Below are 18,657 nucleotides of genomic sequence, written 5' to 3' on the forward strand. Positions count from 1 at the left end.
AGCGCGGGGACCAAGATAGATTTCTGCCCTATGAAATCTTTTTATGGGGTGCATGGACAATGCTAACTAGGAAGACTAATCATCCTGGGGAGATATAAGAAAAAAGAAGCCTTACTTTAATAAGGGTTGGCTAGGTAGCTAAGGATGCACTATTCGAGGCATTTGACCCTGGCCAATTGACCCTGAGAGAATAAGGAGTTGAGAGGTATGTAAGTAAGTAAAGAAGTGCACCAGAAAGGAATATGGGAGTCCTTTGTGTTTGACTCACTAAACAATGGTTCTAAGACATATTGGAGGATTGTTAGGTCTTGTACACTGGAGAGACTGGACTACGGCTCTCCTGCTCTTTAATATATATATATTCAAATGCATTGGCAGAGTACATGGCTTATTTTTACACAATGCCAAAAATTCATAAAACACTACAACAACCCACAGGGTGACCCACTGCAGCTGCTACAGACAGTTTACTGGAAATATTAGCACAATATATTGATACCATTGTCACTGTTGTCCAACTCCAGGCCTCGCGGGCCAGATCCATGTCAGGTTTTCAGGACAACCCTCATTAATATTCATGACATACATTTGCATACAATGATTCTAAATGTATGCACATTTATCCCAGGGTATCCCTTCCTATTAGGGATACCCTGAAAACCCGTCAGGATCCCAGTCCTAGAGGCCAGGAGTCGGACAACCCTAATCAGCCAACACTTGGTTAAAAGATATCACTCCTTGCAATTGAGAAAAAATCTCAAATTTGGCTCTTGTAATGACATCCTTTTCACACTAATAGCCTTATCATTTATGCTTCAATTGCACACACAGAACGTCTGGAGGAAATGGAGTGATTGTTGTTACGAAATGATAACATACCTGTTAATAAAATATGACTTTTTAACCTTATTAAAAACCTTTTTTGTTTTCAGGATCAACATTTTCTTCAGATATCTGAGACAATAATATGTGCCAGCATGGGGTCATGGTATGTTAACTTACTTGCAGATTCATCTGGAAACCTTCATTGCAACAATTCAAGAACGCCTAAATATAGAAGCAGAGGCGGGTGTCATGTGGCAAACCAGACTCTTCGACATCGCAGTAGCCGTCAGAACTGACAAAAATCAATTGATGGCAGCACTTACAGCACTGACGAAGAACGTATCTGATGGCAAGTTAAACGCAGAGAGCAAAAATGTGAACCAAAGCGAGACTGATAATACGGAATGGTTGGAGCGACCCAACGGGAAATCAGCAACTAAGACGGATACGATACCCAAGTCAGCGATGATAAAGAACCCAGCTAGGGATAATATTATTCTAACAGGTGCTCAGAATAAGACCCTAAGAAAAACACAAATGTAACCCTTTGGTATCTTTGCGAAAATGAAGCGAAACACTTCAGCTAGACAGACAATCGGGAATGGGAAAACAAACAACAAAAAATAAACAGGCTCGAGAGGCTTTCTATGCAAATTATCCACAGTGAAGATGTACCCACAGAAAGAAACAAGCAAAAAGCCACCTCTCAGTATCAAAAGAACAAAAGCTGAGAAACACAAACCTGAGTTATCTAAAATACGAGATAACAACCCAGTTCCTGAACTCCAACCACAGAATCCAGAAGAACCAAGAATCCAGAAGAACCAACGCAACAAGAAGATCTCTTGAATCTATCCATATACATAGAAGAACCCTCAGTGACGATAATAGACTCAGACACAGATCCGAATGATGCATCTCTGATAATCATTGACCAATATCAAGAAGATTGCTCGCTGCAAACTATATCGGTAGACCTCTCCTGTGTGGACATTTCAGATACCGAATTAGAACATTCAATGATGACCCAGGTGACAATGATAGATCTCACATCTGAAGATGGAAAGGTAGACCAAGAGGCCCAGAAAATTCGACATGAGAGCGAGTCGGCTGTGATGACCGCGTCCAGGTCACAGAGACATTGGAAACCGGAAACACAATATGAAAGAAGCCCTGGACGGAGAAAGAATGATTTGCAACTACCGAAATGTATGGACTCTCGGATCCTAAACAGAACGAACGTCTTACGGCTGTTCCAGGTAATATCATAGCTTAAAGTAATACGATCAGAAGATATTAAGCTAGTACATTTCCCGGACGATTACATACTTGATAAAGTAGAGATTGACCTACAAACTGATCAAACAAAGAAAGTTATTCTAAAAATTGAATTGCACCTGTATTGTCTAGGATTTGATTGCAGAGAATCACCACGGGACAACTTAAAAGAATGGGTGAATACAGACCATATGAAACAAGAACGACACATATTAGAATCTGATAGACTTGTAAATGATGGCAATGGAAAATGAGATACATTAACATATGAACAAACTAATCAAGAAGTAACTGGAATAAATGGTAATGAGAGTAGAATAAAAATGGCAAGATCGAGCATTACCAAACATTTGATATGGAGAGATACGGACTACGAGGCTCAAGAGAGAGAAACCAGAAAAAAACACCTATGCATAACAATTAGTCAAACAGCAGACCACCTATTTTACAGCATGTTCATGGAACAAGAGAGGGCATTGTCATCTTTTTCAGCAGGCAATGCCAGAATTTGATAAATTGCATATAATTTGTTTACAAGAAACATGGCTGGTCTCAGAACCAATCTGTGGTGGCTTTAGCACCCATATGAACCCGGCCATTGAATGCAAACAAGGTAGACCTTCATCTGGTATGTTGACACTGATAAAAGTCGACTCAAAACTGAAAATATTGGAATTGATTAATCTAAACTCATGGGCTCAATGTTCGATCATACAAATGTCAGACCAACCACCAGATATCCTTAGTGATCAAACAAAAGACAGACAAGGGAAAATTGAGGGGATTTTTAATTGTTACTGGAACCCGATGGCAATCAGTGATGCAGCCTTCATAGATAGCATCTTCTTGGCCATAGACGAAGTAAGTGCCAAATATGACAACACAGAATTCATCATATGTGGGGACCTAAACATACATCTATATGATCCTGATGGACATCTACGTGAGGAGAAAACAAAATGCAGAGGTGAAGGCACAACTGTGTCAATAATACGTGTTTAGGCCATTAAGTTGAGGTATGATCATAATTCTCAAAGGTGTTTCCTGAATTTCTGGTGCAGCAGGGAGAACCTCGAGGCCACTCGGGATTCAGAAAAAAGAAGCACTGGACACACACCAGCCGTTGCCAGCTGGTAGCCCTATGCTGCACTCTTGATGGGACAGAGTCCCCAATGTTATTTTGTAGAGTCTCGTGAGTCTCATCCCACTCCCTATCGGAGAGGTTTTAGGTCGCGAGAGTCAGAAATGTAAGTATTCTTACGATGCTCTCGGAGTTTTGTGGTCGCGAGACAGTGAGTACCCTTGTTGAGATACCCTTTGTCTTGCGCGCACGGTGACGGGCACGGTACACAGGGTGGACCCTGACATTTAGAGAGTAGAGGTTTACGTCCCTAAACCCGAGATCTCGTGCCAGCGTGCACCTTACGAGAATAGATTTTTCTACATACCTGCACGATTGGCATATCCCGCTGCAATTACGAACATCAATTAGTGGCCATATTAACTCACAACGGCAATACTTCATTTATATCCTTATATCCCTTTAATAAAAACAGTATCTACTGCCAATAAATATCACGGCATTAACGGCACACATCTGTTCTGTTTTTGCCCTCAGCCATTGCGCACTGGAAGTCAAAGCCTATCACCATTCTTTCACCCGGGGAGAGATGGTTATCTTCCGTCCGGGTGAGTATGCCAAGAACGTATTTACATCATGTTACAAGTTCACTCATGCTACAGAACAAATTCTGATTTTGCACGTTTGCACATTTATTACACAGGTTGACACTGGTTTTTGACCATACACACAGGAATTAAGGTCAGTACTGCACCTTCTCTTAAGAGTTAACTGGTGAAATCCCTTTATTTTCCCAAAAGACTAACTAGTATATCCCTCCTTGTTGTAGGAGTTTATGGACACTCATGAAACTGTAACATACCCCGCCCTGAAGAAGGATTGTTTAATCCGAAACGCGTCGGCACACATGATTGACAGGAGTGTGTTTATAAAACCCTGAGCGGAAAGAAGTGTACTGCTCAGAAGGACAATCATACCAATGTTACTCAGCAACATATGAATTCCTTATTTAATTGAAGATGTTACAATGTGTATAATTATCTGAGTACACCTCTGTACCTGTGGGGACGTTTTTTTAGCCCCATCTACTGTTAAAATTTCTATATGCTATACGTTTTTGTTGTTGACAATGTTTTCCCACACTATTAGGAAATAGTGTGTTGTTAATTTAATTTAAATGGTTGTTAGTGAAACTGATATAAACAAGACTTTTTCTGTTTAAATTCTGCCTCGTCTCAGAGTGGTGGTGCCTTGCTGGAGATGATCTAATAGACAGAGATTCAAAACACCTTGACTTATAAATATATGATGTATTGAGTAAATGCTGGTTGCATCGTAAGAATACTTACATTTCTGACTCTCGTGACCTAAAACCTCTCCGATAGGGAGTGGGATGAGACACACGAGACTCTACAAAATAACATTGGGGACTCTGTCCCATCAAGAGTGCAGCATAGGGCTACCAGCTGGCAACGGCTGGTGTGTGTCTAGGACATCTATGTGAGCCCACAAGACTAACCAGTAGAGCAATAAAGTGGACGAAAGAAATGGCGACGAGAAATCTCATTCTTATTGGCAAAGCACTAAACGAAAAAGGTCAAGTAATACCGACCTGGACTTGCGGTAACTCAACAGCCAAAATAGACTATAGATATGTGTCAGCCGGAATAAAAGACTGTATGACCAAAACCAGAAATATTGATTCACCTAATAGTGATCATCATCACGAGCTAATAACATCATGGGAAGAAAGTATGCGGCAAACGAAGAACCATTACTTACCACCGTTAGAACTAAACAGTGGTAAGAACAGATTGCGGATAGAAAACCACCAAATGGGCCAGCTTTCAGACAAGTTTAAGAACACCTCACGGAAAGGGATTGAAAAACTGAATTATGTTTGGCTCTTGCGTCCATTCCGACAAGCTGCAAAACAGAATGAAAGAGCTGCAATGCTTCATAAACATTACTTTAATACTCAGATTTAACACAAAAAAGGAAATGCAGAAAATAGTGTGAGAATTGACAAAGCAGAACAATGAAAGTAGTAGGCAGTGAATAAGATTAGAAAAACAATGTTATAAGAACTGGCTAAAATCTATGAGATTGACATTACAACAAGACGACGCAGAAAGTATTCTGAGAGCTGTCAAAAACAGGAAATCAAGATACTTATGGACTCTTCTGTATCCCAACTCAAAGAGTAAAGAGACCATGATACAGGATGTTTCGGAAATGAAATGGATAAGACACTTCACGGAACTATGCAGGGAAATGAGACAAACCAACAAAGATGACGTTCCCAGAGTGGCCAAAAACTGGAACCTAACATGGGAAAAAGATGACATATTTTAGGCAATCAGCAAATTGAATGCTTTTTGCGCACCAGGCCCAGACGGCCTTTCCAATGCGATCATATAATTAGCCCCAGTAGAGTGGACAGATGTCATTGTCCAATTATTCAGCCTAATCATCGAAACTAAGAAAATCCCCAAGACCTGGAAAGTTGCAACGTTGATCCTAATTTTCAAGCACAGCGGCAGAAAGGATCCGGACAACTATAGACCGATCGCCTTGCTAGATCCATTGAGAAAGCTATTTGCCTCCTTTCTGTTAAAACAATTACACAGTTGGGCGAAGACTAACAGGATTTGTCCAAAATGTTGGCAGTAACATCAACCTTTTCCTTTTAAATCTGACCAAGCAAGAAGCCATCATGAATAAAATTCCAGTCTTTGCAGCATTTGTAGACCTGCAGTTAACCTTTGACGCAGTAAACAGACAAAGGCTCTGGGACAAACTGTCATGCTGGAAATGCCCACAAGACATCCTGGAGCCGATACAACAGCTGTACTCGAATACAACGATCCAAATAAAAATGTCAAAAGAAGGGATAACAACAATGCCGATAAAGATATGGAACGGATTAAATCAAGGTTGCTCCTTGGCAGCCACCCTTTTTAATCTCTATACGTCAGACTACGAAGAACAAACAAATTCAATGCTAAAGAATCCACCTAAAATCAATGCAGTACCATTACCTATCATGATGTATGCAGATGACATCATACTGAAAAGATCCAACGTAATGACTGGATAAAGACTCTACAGCAACAAGGTAAAGGGGAGAGTCTTGAGGAGCTTCCAGAATGTAAGAAAGTCCTGCCCAAGACGAAGAGGTAGGGGAAGGCTGTTCCAAAGAAGGGAGCCAGCTAAGGAAAGCGATCAACGTTCTGCCAAAGAGTTGGTGGTGCAAGAGGAGCGCAGGTGTCTACAGGGGGAATATTTAGTAAGAGAGAGGATACCCACTCAAGCTAATAAGTAACTACAAGGGCCTTTTCCGAGGGATAGTATTTCTTAACTATGATTAAATGAACAGAACAGCCCTTTTTATCTTTTGCATTTGTTAATTGATTCGTGCTACAGAAGAAATGTACAATATCATATAAATGACATACAGATAAATTGGAACAGTGAAGACTGTGCTGCACTTAATGTTACATCATTACAAACCTTCCAAAAAATATTCTGGTCCATCTATTTCTCTAATATTTTGAAGTACTTCAGCCAATTTATTTTCCTTACTAATATTCTTTCCACTTCTTCCAAATACTTACGATTTGGTGCATGGCGGATGATCCAAACCTCACAGGTTTCTTAAATACATTGGGTGATGGTGCATGAGTTTGATGCTATCGATATCCTATACTCCATTATTGTCACAATAGCTAATAATATAAAGGCTAGATGCCCACTGCTTTAGACTCATACTCTAATTTTTGCTGTATTCCTAAAATTATTACAGACAGTGACTGAAAAATATCTTTCCCTGTTATAGGTGATATCAATTCTAGCATGTTGGTCCAGCATTTATACAGACTTCAGGTTAGAGTAGAAGCTGAGACAGCTGTATTTGTCTTGTAAGACCAATTACCAGACAATACATCTTCCATGCACCAGAACGAACTGCAACAACCTGACCCTCCTTCCAGACCTCCACCTTTATAGTTCACAATCCTGTGATGAAAATGCAACTGAACAAGAACCTTCTAGAACTGAAACTCCTAGGCCTGTATATTGGAAGAGGGTGTCCCACCCCACTGAGTCCATTCCAACCTTTACCCAGTGTTCCATCATCAACACAGATGACCATCAAACCAGTCACATGACAGTACCTTCTGGATGCTTCCACCAAATGAGGTTCATCAACCCCACCTTTCATTGTCACATCCTTGTACCATTGTATGTTTTACCAGGGTATTAATAGTGGCTTTTTCAAAGTTGAGAAATTATATGTTTGATGTTTCGCAACTTTAAAAACTACAAAAAATGATGGCTGCCGAGGGGTGTGGCTAGCAGGCATGTAGAGAAGTCGAGTCTCGTGTCGCTCCACTTGATGCGTCCACTGATATGCCAAAAACTCAAGCCATAAACTATAAAATCGACTAGAAATCACCACACATGCCATTGATCGCCTGGGGCACCCTTGGAAGAAGTTTGGAACGACTACAACTTGTCGTTGGGATGCAACACCATGTGAAGAAGAACGACATGCCTGGGACAATGGCGGTCGCCAGGTGATTCGGCTCCTCGCTCGACCCAGCACCAAGACCGTGGACACCGCGAGCCCACCCAGACCCAGGAGCACCCGTGGTCTGCAGGGGTGATTGAGTGCCCTGAGTTACGTGCAATGTAAAAAGCGATCCAGGCACATGAAGACCCGCACCCGATCCCCTGTGTCCTGCGTTGCCGTTGGTCGATGGTGCCAAGGCAGATGCCTGCTGTGCCGGCCGCAAGCCGAGTGTAAGAGGAGGGGCAGGAAACCAAAGCGGAGTGCTCCAGAGATAAACCCCAGGAGAGTCAGGACCACTACGACCGTCCTGCGCAGCGCACCGGACGAAGGCTGGAAGCCAGGGCTAGCGATTCAACAAGTCCCGCTGACAGACTGGAAGACACGGAGCACAGGCCTCGCTGAGTTGACCCCACGCGCACTGCTGCCTAGCGCGACGGCGCGGCCCCCACGGACCCACACGAGTGCTGGGCAATACACCCTGTGGCCGTTCATGCAGAGGCCCTGTGCGGCCAGCAGAGACTCATCGTGGCTGAGCAGTTGGCCCAGAAGCAAACTCCACACCCGGCGTGACTGTGCTCAGGAGGCCGGGACCCCGGGCGAGTGCACCAGGAAACACAGCTGAGATGCCTACAGACGAGGGGTACGGAGCTGGAGGGAGGGAGCACTGTAGCCGCCACCGCCCCTGGGCGACATATAGAGACACTGATAACCCCTAATTACAGACGCACGTGCCTGGCTACCGCACGTTGTGCCCTACACCGGACTGCACACAACTACACCGTGAGGCCGACTAAAACTCTTCGCGGATACTGAGGCAGGCCTGTTGAACAGGAGCTGCGCACCGTAGACCCTGCGCTGACACCCCTTTAAGCCCCACGGGGTGACCAAAGACTAGGAGGGCAGAGTTAGCTGTAAGGAGCCCCGTGGACAACATGGACTCTGCGAGGCTGATACGCAGTGCCGCTCCTGCGGGAGCCCCAGACTCTAAAATACACCGCCCGCAGCTACATACCGTGCCCTGCACAGGACAGTGTGCAGGGTATTACGCGACCCAGAGCAGCACAGGGTGGCCGCCAGAGGCGATCCGAAGGGGGTGCCAGCGCATGGCCTGACAGAAACGAAGACGGGTTTTGAAATAGGGCGACCCCCCATTCCTCCCCGAGCATTGAAGAGGCAATTCTGGGGCACCCCACCAATCAAGCCAAGAGGAGCTCACTCCGAGTGCCCAGTATGCCACAAGAAGCACTCCTACCCCTCACACCTCACAGGACCTCCCAATTCACCCCAAAGGTGGAAGCGCGCAACATAAGCGAGCCAATTAAGCCCCTAAAAGCTCAAACCCAGCTTTGACACAAAGCAAGCCACCACAACCACCGCTGCCAAGTCAATAGAAAGATCAGGCGGGCGCACCCACCCCCAGAGTGATGTCCATAAAGGGAGCATGGAGCAAGTGCAAACAAACCACCACAGAGAACTTTGCGGCCACTTGGTCGCTCCGACCAGACGCCAACACCACCAACGAGGAGATACCAAACACCGAGCCCCCAGAACCAGGGAACTCGCAGCTCTTGGAGGCCATCGTGACCCTCCAGAAAACTATGGAAAGCAAAATAGACGCTGTTGCAATCGACCTAAACCTATTACGGCAGGATGTACGTTCCATTGCCAGTAGAACGGAGGCTGGAAGTACGAGTCAAAAACCCAGCTTCCGAAAGAGGTGGACGCCCTGGCACAGAAGGTGAAAAACCTAGAAGACAGAGCTGATGAGGCAGAGGCAGAGGCAGAGGGGCGGGCCCGCAGAAACAATATCAGAGTTTTAGGCCTTCCTGAGGGTATTGAAGGCAACGTCCCCACGAATTACGTCGAAGACCTCCTACTACAAGAAATCGGAGCAGGGAAACTTTCTCAGTGCTTCACCATAGAGAGAGCCCATCGATCCCTCGCCAAGCGGCCTCCCCCGGGGTGCCCACCCAGACCGATAATAGCAAAAGTGCTCAATTATAAACTATCCTGGCTTTTTCAAGATCAGGCGGCTGCATACAAAGAGACTCTGCGAAGATCGCCATTTATCCAGACTATACTCTACAAGTCCCAAGAAGCAGGGCCCAATTCACCCACACCAAAGCCAGATTGAAAAACGCAGGCCTGCACTACATGCTTCTTTACCCAGCTAGACTAAAAGTCCTGCATAACAACAGAGCCTACTTTTTCGACACGCCTGCCGAAGCCACCAAATGGATGGACAAGGAGCAGATCTCAGACCTGGAACTAAAACAGCGGAAACCACGGCAAACAGCACCATGAGAAATCACTCCCATAATCCCCAGGCAGCCTGCACCTGTTACACTGCACCACGCTACCAAATGCGGCAACCTTAACTTAATTGGAGCTACGCCAGACACGAACGGCTTCACAATAGATACCATCTGAAGCAAACCTACTCCTGCCCCCAGGAATAGTTTGGGTAGTTTACCCGCCCGTAGGGCACCAAGAGACCTAGGTCAAATGGAGCGGAAATGGGGCAGTAAGAACGAGGGAAACCTCTGTTTAATGTTCAAGGGGAAGAGAGCCCCCATGCTGGGGAACCAGTTAAAGTTGTATACCTAATGGGCCAAGACCACCTACTGCAGAATTGTTGTGGTGCAAACCAAGACCTCTCAATGCAATGCAACCTACAAATCCAAGCGATTGGCCTACCTCACGGGCCACCTTCAAACCTACAACCACACTCAGAACATGGCTGACAAGATTAGAATTATGTCCTGGAATGTCAGGGGCTTAGACAGGTATGTTAAGCAACATCGTGTCCACACATTCATGAAACGCCATAAAGTCGGAGTCGCCCTGCTGCAAGAGACCCACCTAAACGCACCCAAGTTAGCAGCGCTGGCCAAAGTCTGGAGGGGAACCCTGGTGGGCTCCACGTACTCCACGTATGCTAGGGGAGTCTTAATTTGGATAGCTCCTTCCATCCCCATCTACCTGACCCAAACTAAAACGGATGACGAAGGCAGAATGTCCTTACTACAAGGCACCATCGAGGGGAGGGACCTTTGCCTGATTAGCACCTATGTTCCTAATCATGACACCACAGTCTTCTTCCGCTCGTTGTACACCCATGCAGAGACGGCATAATAATTTTGGAGGTCGACCACAATTGTACCCTGGATCCTTGTATTGACAGATCCGACAACAAACACGTCCGCCCTTCCCCACCCACCAAAATATTGAACGCCCTTGCACATCAATTCGCTTTGAAAGACCTATGGAGAGAACAGCACCCAGATGACAGAGTTTACTCCTTTTACTCACCCCCACATGCCGTATACACCAGAATCGATTGCATATTCACTAGTGAGGAACACCTAGACTTGTTCGAAGACACACAATACCTGGCCAGGGTGCTGTCAGATCACTCCCCCCTGATGACCACTTGGACTGTAATCACGCCCAGACCCCCAGTTCCTACATGGAGACTCAGAAGTGAAGCACTGCTAGATAAAGCCTTCTGTGAACAAATTAGACAGAGCACGTCAGACTATTGGCAGACCAACTTAGACAGTGTTCAACACATAAGCACGGCATGGGAGGCATACAAAGTGGTGATGAGGGGTGAAATGATCGCTGCCACTGGTGGGGCCGAAAGATCCATCTCGTCCCTGCTAGCACGCACTGAAGACGAGTTGAGAGAATTGGAAAAAATAACGTCCCCAGACCCTGCCCACATGAACAAAACAATAGAGCTAAAGCAAGCCTGCCTAGCACACTGGGAGACACTGGGGAAACTAAGCTACTCAAAATACGTTGAAAGGAATCATGGCCTAGGCGACAAACCTGGGAAATTATTAGCATCGCTCTATAAACACGAAATTCCCAGGAAACCCATTTGCCTATTCCGGGGCACAGATAGCCAGAGCATCCACACACAAAGGGGGATTAATCTAGCATTCAAAGAATACTACCAGGCCCTTTATTGCGACTCTTCACCACCCACGGAGGTAGAAATTGGGGACGTCCTCGACATCATCAGGCTACCTCAGCTTGATGAACAAATAGCCGAGACCCTAGAAGGCCCCATCACCGATGAGGAGGTTGCGGTCACTATTAGATCGCTCCCTTCCGGGAAAGCACCCGGACCCGACTGACTCCCAGGAAAGTGCCATAAGACCTACGAGAATATACTGGCCCCACTACTTTCCCAAGTGTACAATGAGGCATATGAGTTAGGTCACCTCCCAGACACCATGAGAGAGGCAGTCATCATCCCCCTGTTAAAAACCAATAAGGACAGTTCAGAATGCAGATCATACAGACCCTTGTCCATGCTTAAAGTGGACAACAAGATACTAACAGCGCTACTAACAGGGAGGCTAAGGGTAGCCATCCCACTCTTAATCCACCACGACCAGACAGGGTATGTGCAAGGCCGCTCCATCATTGAAAACTTACGTAGACTGCACCATGTCATTTATAGCACTGACAAGAACCCGGAAAAATGCGCAGTGGCGTCCTTAGACACCTCCAAGGCATTTGATTCAGTTCGATGGAAATGGCTCCACGCCACTCTGGCCAAGATGGGGATTGGGCCTGCCTTCCTTAAATGGGTAGAACTCACATACACAGACCCCACCGCAGGGTACGTACGAACAACACCTTCTCTGACAAGTGGAATCTCTCCCGGGGTACACGGCAGGGATGCCCCCTTTCCCCTATGCTATATATCTTAGCTATTGAACCAGTGGTGGCATACCTCAGACAGGAGTATGGCGATGGGGGTATAGTAATTGACGGGGTGACCCACTTAAGTCTCCATGTATGCGGATGACATGCTTCTTTACTTAAAAGACCCCGAACACATACTACCCTACATACTGGAGACGTTGGAGGGGTTTCATAGATGCACAGGTATCCAAATCAACTACGATAAGTCATGCCTGTACCCCCTAGCAGCCCTAAGTAAGTCCAAAGAGAAACACCTCCCAACATTTGCCCTTAAATGGGAACCTACATCCTTCAAATACTTGGGCATCACGATCCATCGAGACTCCAAAACTGAACATATGTTGAACACACTGAAGGCGAGAGAGGGCTTGGTCAAATCAATAGACTTCTGGAGCAAGCTGCCACTTTCGGTAGCGGGTAGAGCAGGGCTCCTTAAAATGGTAGCACTAAAATGGTAGCACTACCCAGATTCCTCTACTTCTTCACCAATGTCCCATACAATATCCCGCAATCATTCTTCAAGGATCTAAATAAACTCTGCAGAAAATATCTTTGGCTAGATGGAAGACACAGAGTTGCCCTGGAGACAACGCAAAGGCCATATGACAGAGGCGGCCTCAAGGTCCCCAATTTCAAACTTTACTATATGGCAGGTCAACTGAAGCATATGATCCAATGGATGGCCGATGACGCCACAACTGACACTCGCCTTCTGCAGCCCACAAACTCCCTAATGCTACTCAGGAACCTACTCTGGATTGAACAGGGAGCAAGACATCAAGATTCACACTTAATCCGCCTCGGAACCCAGATATGGAAGCGCGCCTGCAAAGCCGCCGGAGTAGTCGACCCTTACTCCCCACAGATCCCCATTATTGCAATCATTACTACCAGACCTGAAGGCCAGGAGGTGATAAGGAATACATGGGAGACTTACGGTGTTTCCACCCTGGGAGATCTGGTAGACGATCAGGGCATCCTTACGTTTATCCACAGGGATACCAACAGGACAGTTCCTCCTACACAGCGCTGTTGTAAAAAGACTCTCAAAACGCTAGCCGGATATGGAGACCCTTGACACTGGCCACAAGGTCATTGAGAACCTGCTGAGTGCGGCAGAGGGAGGACAGGAAACCTGGAGGCTCTACGAAACTTTGCTCACCTGTACTACGCAGCAAGACCTTAAGAGCAGGAGAAAATGGGAGCTTGAACTTGACACACAGTTCGAAGACAATGAATGGGAGGTTATAACACACTACCACAAAAAATATTCTAGAAATGCCCGCCTGCAGCTCATACAATTCTATATAACCAACAGGACATACCTTACCCCAGACATTTATCTCAAGATTCAGTAGAGCACAATGTGCCCCAAATGCCAAGAACCCTGTGTGGGGATGACACACATGTTTTGGGGATGTCCGGCAATTCAAACCTTCTGGACGCAAATCAAAGTAAGGGTGGCGGAGGCAGATATCGCATTAGATGTGCAGACACCTAAAGCATGCATCCTGGGCTCATACCCTAAAGGAAAAAAGAATAAGCCTCTGAACAGACTTAAGCCATGGCTTGGAAATGCCCCAGAGCCCCCAGTCTCTCAATGTGGTGGGAGGACCTCCGGAGATGGACAGCAGCCGAAACGGGGGCTTGGGAGCTGGCGCAACGACACCAAAAGCTAGACACCTCCACCGATCTATTACAATGGGTGGCCATCACAACGAGCCTGTTTTACGCGAAGGGGATAGCTCCTCCAGTGAGGACTTGGACAGCCCACACTAACCCTGCAGGCTCTTAGATCATATCACAGAATAGAATGGACTTGGTCAAGTTAGGAGGGTGGGAAGGGGGGGGTTGTTATTTGTGATTATGTTATTGTTTTCAAATCATTCATAAGTTTGTGTTGTTATTTAAAATTAAGAAAAATTAAAAAAAATTAAAAATGATGGCTGCCATGAATCAGGGAGAAGAGAACTCCACGTAGTCCCTTCTCCCTTTCCATTGTGCCCATTGCCAGGTCGGTGATGCGCCAGGGACACTAGTGTAACCAGGACCGGCAAGGAACCAAGCAGTGCCAGGTAAGTGGGGTACAGGTGGGAGGGGAGACGAGATGTGGAAAAAGGGGGTATAGGTGAGGGCAGAGGAAGGGGAAACAGGGGATCACTGTCTTACTTGGTATCCAGTGGGGCAAATGACAGCCTCTAGCTCCAAGGAGGCTCAGAGCAGGGGCTTTACCATTTGGTAAAGCCCCACGTTTTGAGCCACCCCATTGGCTGGGAGGTTGAAGCCACGCCCCCCGCCGGGTACTCATGAATTATATGTAGAGTTCGACTACCTTTACAGTTCAGTCTATGAATCTAATGCTGATTATCAAACATGAGCTGTATTTATCCTCCACGCCAGGTACTCAGCGTATAGATAATGTGTCAATGAGGGCTTACCAAACAAGCGGAATTCTTCAAAGATGTTTATCGTAGACACGTCAAAAAAGTGGATGTCCCGGCTGGTGGTGGTGACAGCGATTTTGTGCACGTTCGGCATGTAAACTGCATCCGTCGTCCAGGCTTTGAACCTCCTTTTTCCAGCTTGTGTATTGCTAGCTTCGGCTTCAATCTGTAATAGTCGGTGGTGAGTTTAGGTTGCAACATATTTATTGGAAATAAGAAGCCATTTTTCCCCTAAAGTAGGCAACATTTGCTGGCGCATATATTGGAGGTGGAGAGGATTGAGCTTGCACCAAGGCAAACCCACTTTCCACAGATTGGGAGCAATGGGTATGCTCCACAGACGTGCTCATGCTGTTTTTTAAGTTGTGTAATTCATATATTGACGTATTCATTGGTTTGTATTTCAAATACGACTTTTAAAAAACTACACAGACAAAGGTATGCACAGCATATAGTTTTCAGGTATTTCAAAGTGAGTAGAAATGCATCAGTCTACTTGAGCGTTAGTGACTGAAAAGTTGACAAATTGAGGGTGCTCCATGGCAGCAGCCACTTGTTACATTTCCGGCCAGTTGCGTGTACAGGTCCAGGACCAGGGGTGAGAAATTGAGCTATAATGACGCCCAGGCAGAGGCACAGTACTGGCAATCATCTCTTTCCTTGGCATGATTGAAGTGTAAACAGTGTGCACCAATCTAGTGTCAGCCTGAGCCAGATTGTTTGAATGGCAATAGGAGACAGTACAGTGGGGTATGATAAATTACCACTTCTTTAATCCAATGTGCACACTCAATCACTAGCCCCCCACTGATCCTTCTGGGCAAAGTGTAATTAACCACTTTGACTACATAACTTGATGGAACAGACAACGTATTGCTTTAATATGCTAAAACAGAAGGACCTTTGAAAAGTATTTGTCCATAGAGATGCGCAGCCATTTACCTCATAGGATTTCTGAGCGTGCAATTCGCTGTCCCATGCAGTAAGCACGCCCCCTTTGCTGACGGTCACAAACCAAACGGGCGGAGGAAAGGAGATGGCTAAGATGCGGCTTGTAGGCTCCTGCTGCAATTCAAAAACATAACTTAAAATGATTTAGACCCTAAGGAATGATCTTCATGGCACTGTGGGGTCATTAAAGCTTTGCTGGTGCGGAATAAACATGCTGTATTAATGTCAACAGTCAAATGTTTCCACCTGCAAAGTACAAGTTTGTTGTTGGGGTGGAGGAATTGCCTCCAGCCAAGACCCACGCGTAATTCCCAGGCAAAAATAGCCGGTATTACCAGCAATGGCATTACCAGTGCCAGTCATACCAGCAAATCCCCCATGGATTCTGGGACTCCATGGAACGGGGATTTACCACCCTTAGCGGCACTCATAATCTGGATTTAGTGCCGTAACAGTACTACCATTTGCAGGCATCCTAGCAGATTTACCGCCAGGATACCGGCAAAGCTGTAATGATCCCCTGTGTCTTCACCAACCATAAGCAAACACTGAATGCATCTGGGCTGCCACAATCATTGTACGGCCAATCATATCAATATTTGTGTAAAGGGTCACTTTGATGTAAACATAATACACTAGCAAAAAAAAACGTTTAATGTAGTCTTAACCCTTTAATGGCAAACCATAAAACAAGCACTCTTTGTGAAGAGTCAAAAATAGTTCTAGAATTTCCTTCCATCACATTTGATAATCTGAAAAAAAGACTTGAAAAAATTTGGTGCGTAAGGAGACACTGTTAAAAAAGAGCTGTTACCTTATGTATGGGCTTTCTGAAGGAGAAACGCGGGTCATAATTTGCATGTGTATATTGTTTTTTCTTTTTCACCTTTTTACTTTAAACCTGCATGACTTTTTTTTTTTTTAACATGGACTCATAAAGCATGAGTTCCTAGGTAGATTCCAGAGCTGCCCAGGAAATGTTTGTGTGTTTCAGCATTTTTTCAGGATTTTTTAGCCACTTCCGTAAACAGTACACCATAAAAACCCACAAATAGGAGACCTTGCCCACCAATGTACCAAGCTTTATTTGCAAGTCTTAAAAAAGATAGATTTTTTAAAAAACCTGTTACGTAGATTTAGGACTATATTGCCCTTTTCGAATAATAGAATGGATTGGAATTACGAAGTTATGTGCCTAGTGCACAAAGGAGCTCTTTTTAAAAGAGCTCGTAATTTGGAAGCGGGGATCTATTACTTTAGCACTGCAAGGTTAATGGCTTCCTGCTGGCAAATTTTGGGTTCCATGTGTTAATATCCCCGCAAAAATATTGTGATACAAAAATATTGGCATATTTTTGCGGCGATATTGACCCAATGATCCTGCAGGGGACAGCCCCACAACCCCTGCATTATTTTAAAGTGAGTGGGGGACACCCCAGCAACCCCCGTTCCCACAAGTTATCCCCCCCAAAATTATCGCCTATGCCGAGACAAGCGCCCATATGTACTGTGATATTTTTGGTGGGGATATTTTGTAGGGATACCACATTTTGGTCGTTTGCACAACGGAGTGCAAATGTGCAGGGCAAAAGGCAGCGTAGCGGGATGTATGCCGCCTTTTGCCCTGCGCTTTTGCACTCCACCGTGCAAATAAGGTAAACGCCAACTGCCATGTACACATGGCAGGAAGCATTTGCAATGGATCCTTATTGAGTATGCCTGCCTTTTGCTGTCGCATAAAGCCGGCGGATCCCATAGGGATCCCCAGTATTTGCATCCACATGAAAATGTATACAAGTGCAAATGCTGGGAGTATTTGTGTGTTGGAGAGGAAGGGAGTGGCCGGAACCCAAGTTGTGTTCCGCCCTTCCTCTCCGCCATACAAATTAAAGAAAATGTGGCGTACCATTAATTGAAAGAACAGTGCGCCCGGCCGAAAATGAGCCACCGACTTGTTAATATCAAGGTCTAAGAGAATCACCTGAAGAAGAGTTGGTAACACACAATAAAATGCACTTAGAAGAATAACTAATACATGTATCATTGTATTTGGACGAATGACAAAACATCTAACAGGTTGTGATGTTGGTGACATAGGCTTTCAAGTAAAAATTTTTACCCCTGGTAGGATAGGACCAGATGTTTCTGTTTCTACTGTATTTTCTTTAATTTTACCAGAAAACTCTATAATCAGATATGCCATCTATGTTGCTAGGAGTAGCTTCACCAACCTTGTTCTGCAGGCAGAGTCTTATTGTGGGTGGCTGCGCAAGGAAGGTCTCCTTTCTGGTTTTTGCATAGTCTTTCTCTTTGTACTGGAGCAGCATGAAAGTGCAAAACTCACTCCAGTCGACAAAGCCATCACAGGATGTGTCAACCTTGAAATGACAGAAATAGAGTAGACAACAGTGAACAGGAACAGGAAGCTCACGGTACGTTCCATATGCGCCTCCCACACTCATAGAGATAGATGGTGGTCCCTCCCTTTTCTTTCGCAATCCTTATTACAGTTACAGTCAGTTGCAGTCAGCAAATCTAAAACACGCAGTTCCTTGAACTAATGCAGTGATAGCTATCCGGTCACCCAGACCTGCTCCAACATCTTTAATGAATAGCGACATGTAAGTAGCCAAGGTTTATTGAGCAACGGGTAAATTGGCAGATATTCTGATATGTACCTCGGAAATGGCAGAAGGGTTTGTCATTGAGCTCTCGGCATGTTTATCCTAATCTGGGGCATAGTTCATCCTTTGGTGCAGGGAAACGGTAATAAATGCACCCAG

The 18,657-nt window shown here is 45.3% G+C and overlaps 1 protein-coding gene across 1 annotated transcript in view; it reads right to left on the bottom strand.

The window, feature by feature from the left end:
* Positions 1 to 18,657, bottom strand: part of LOC138448026 (cilia- and flagella-associated protein 337-like) — a 621,048-nt gene that overhangs the window by 534,680 nt on the left and 67,711 nt on the right. The window contains exons 3-5 of the mRNA XM_069604562.1: positions 18,106 to 18,252; positions 15,866 to 15,988; positions 14,918 to 15,089 (exon numbers count right to left, since the gene is read on the bottom strand). Coding sequence (XP_069460663.1) covers positions 14,918 to 15,089; positions 15,866 to 15,988; positions 18,106 to 18,252 — 442 coding nt within the window. The remainder of the gene's footprint in view (positions 1 to 14,917; positions 15,090 to 15,865; positions 15,989 to 18,105; positions 18,253 to 18,657) is intronic.

This window comes from Ambystoma mexicanum, chromosome 3q (genome assembly GCF_040938575.1).
Source record: "Ambystoma mexicanum isolate Mex_15411 chromosome 3q, UKY_AmexF1_1, whole genome shotgun sequence".
Lineage (NCBI taxonomy): Eukaryota > Metazoa > Chordata > Amphibia > Caudata > Ambystomatidae > Ambystoma > Ambystoma mexicanum.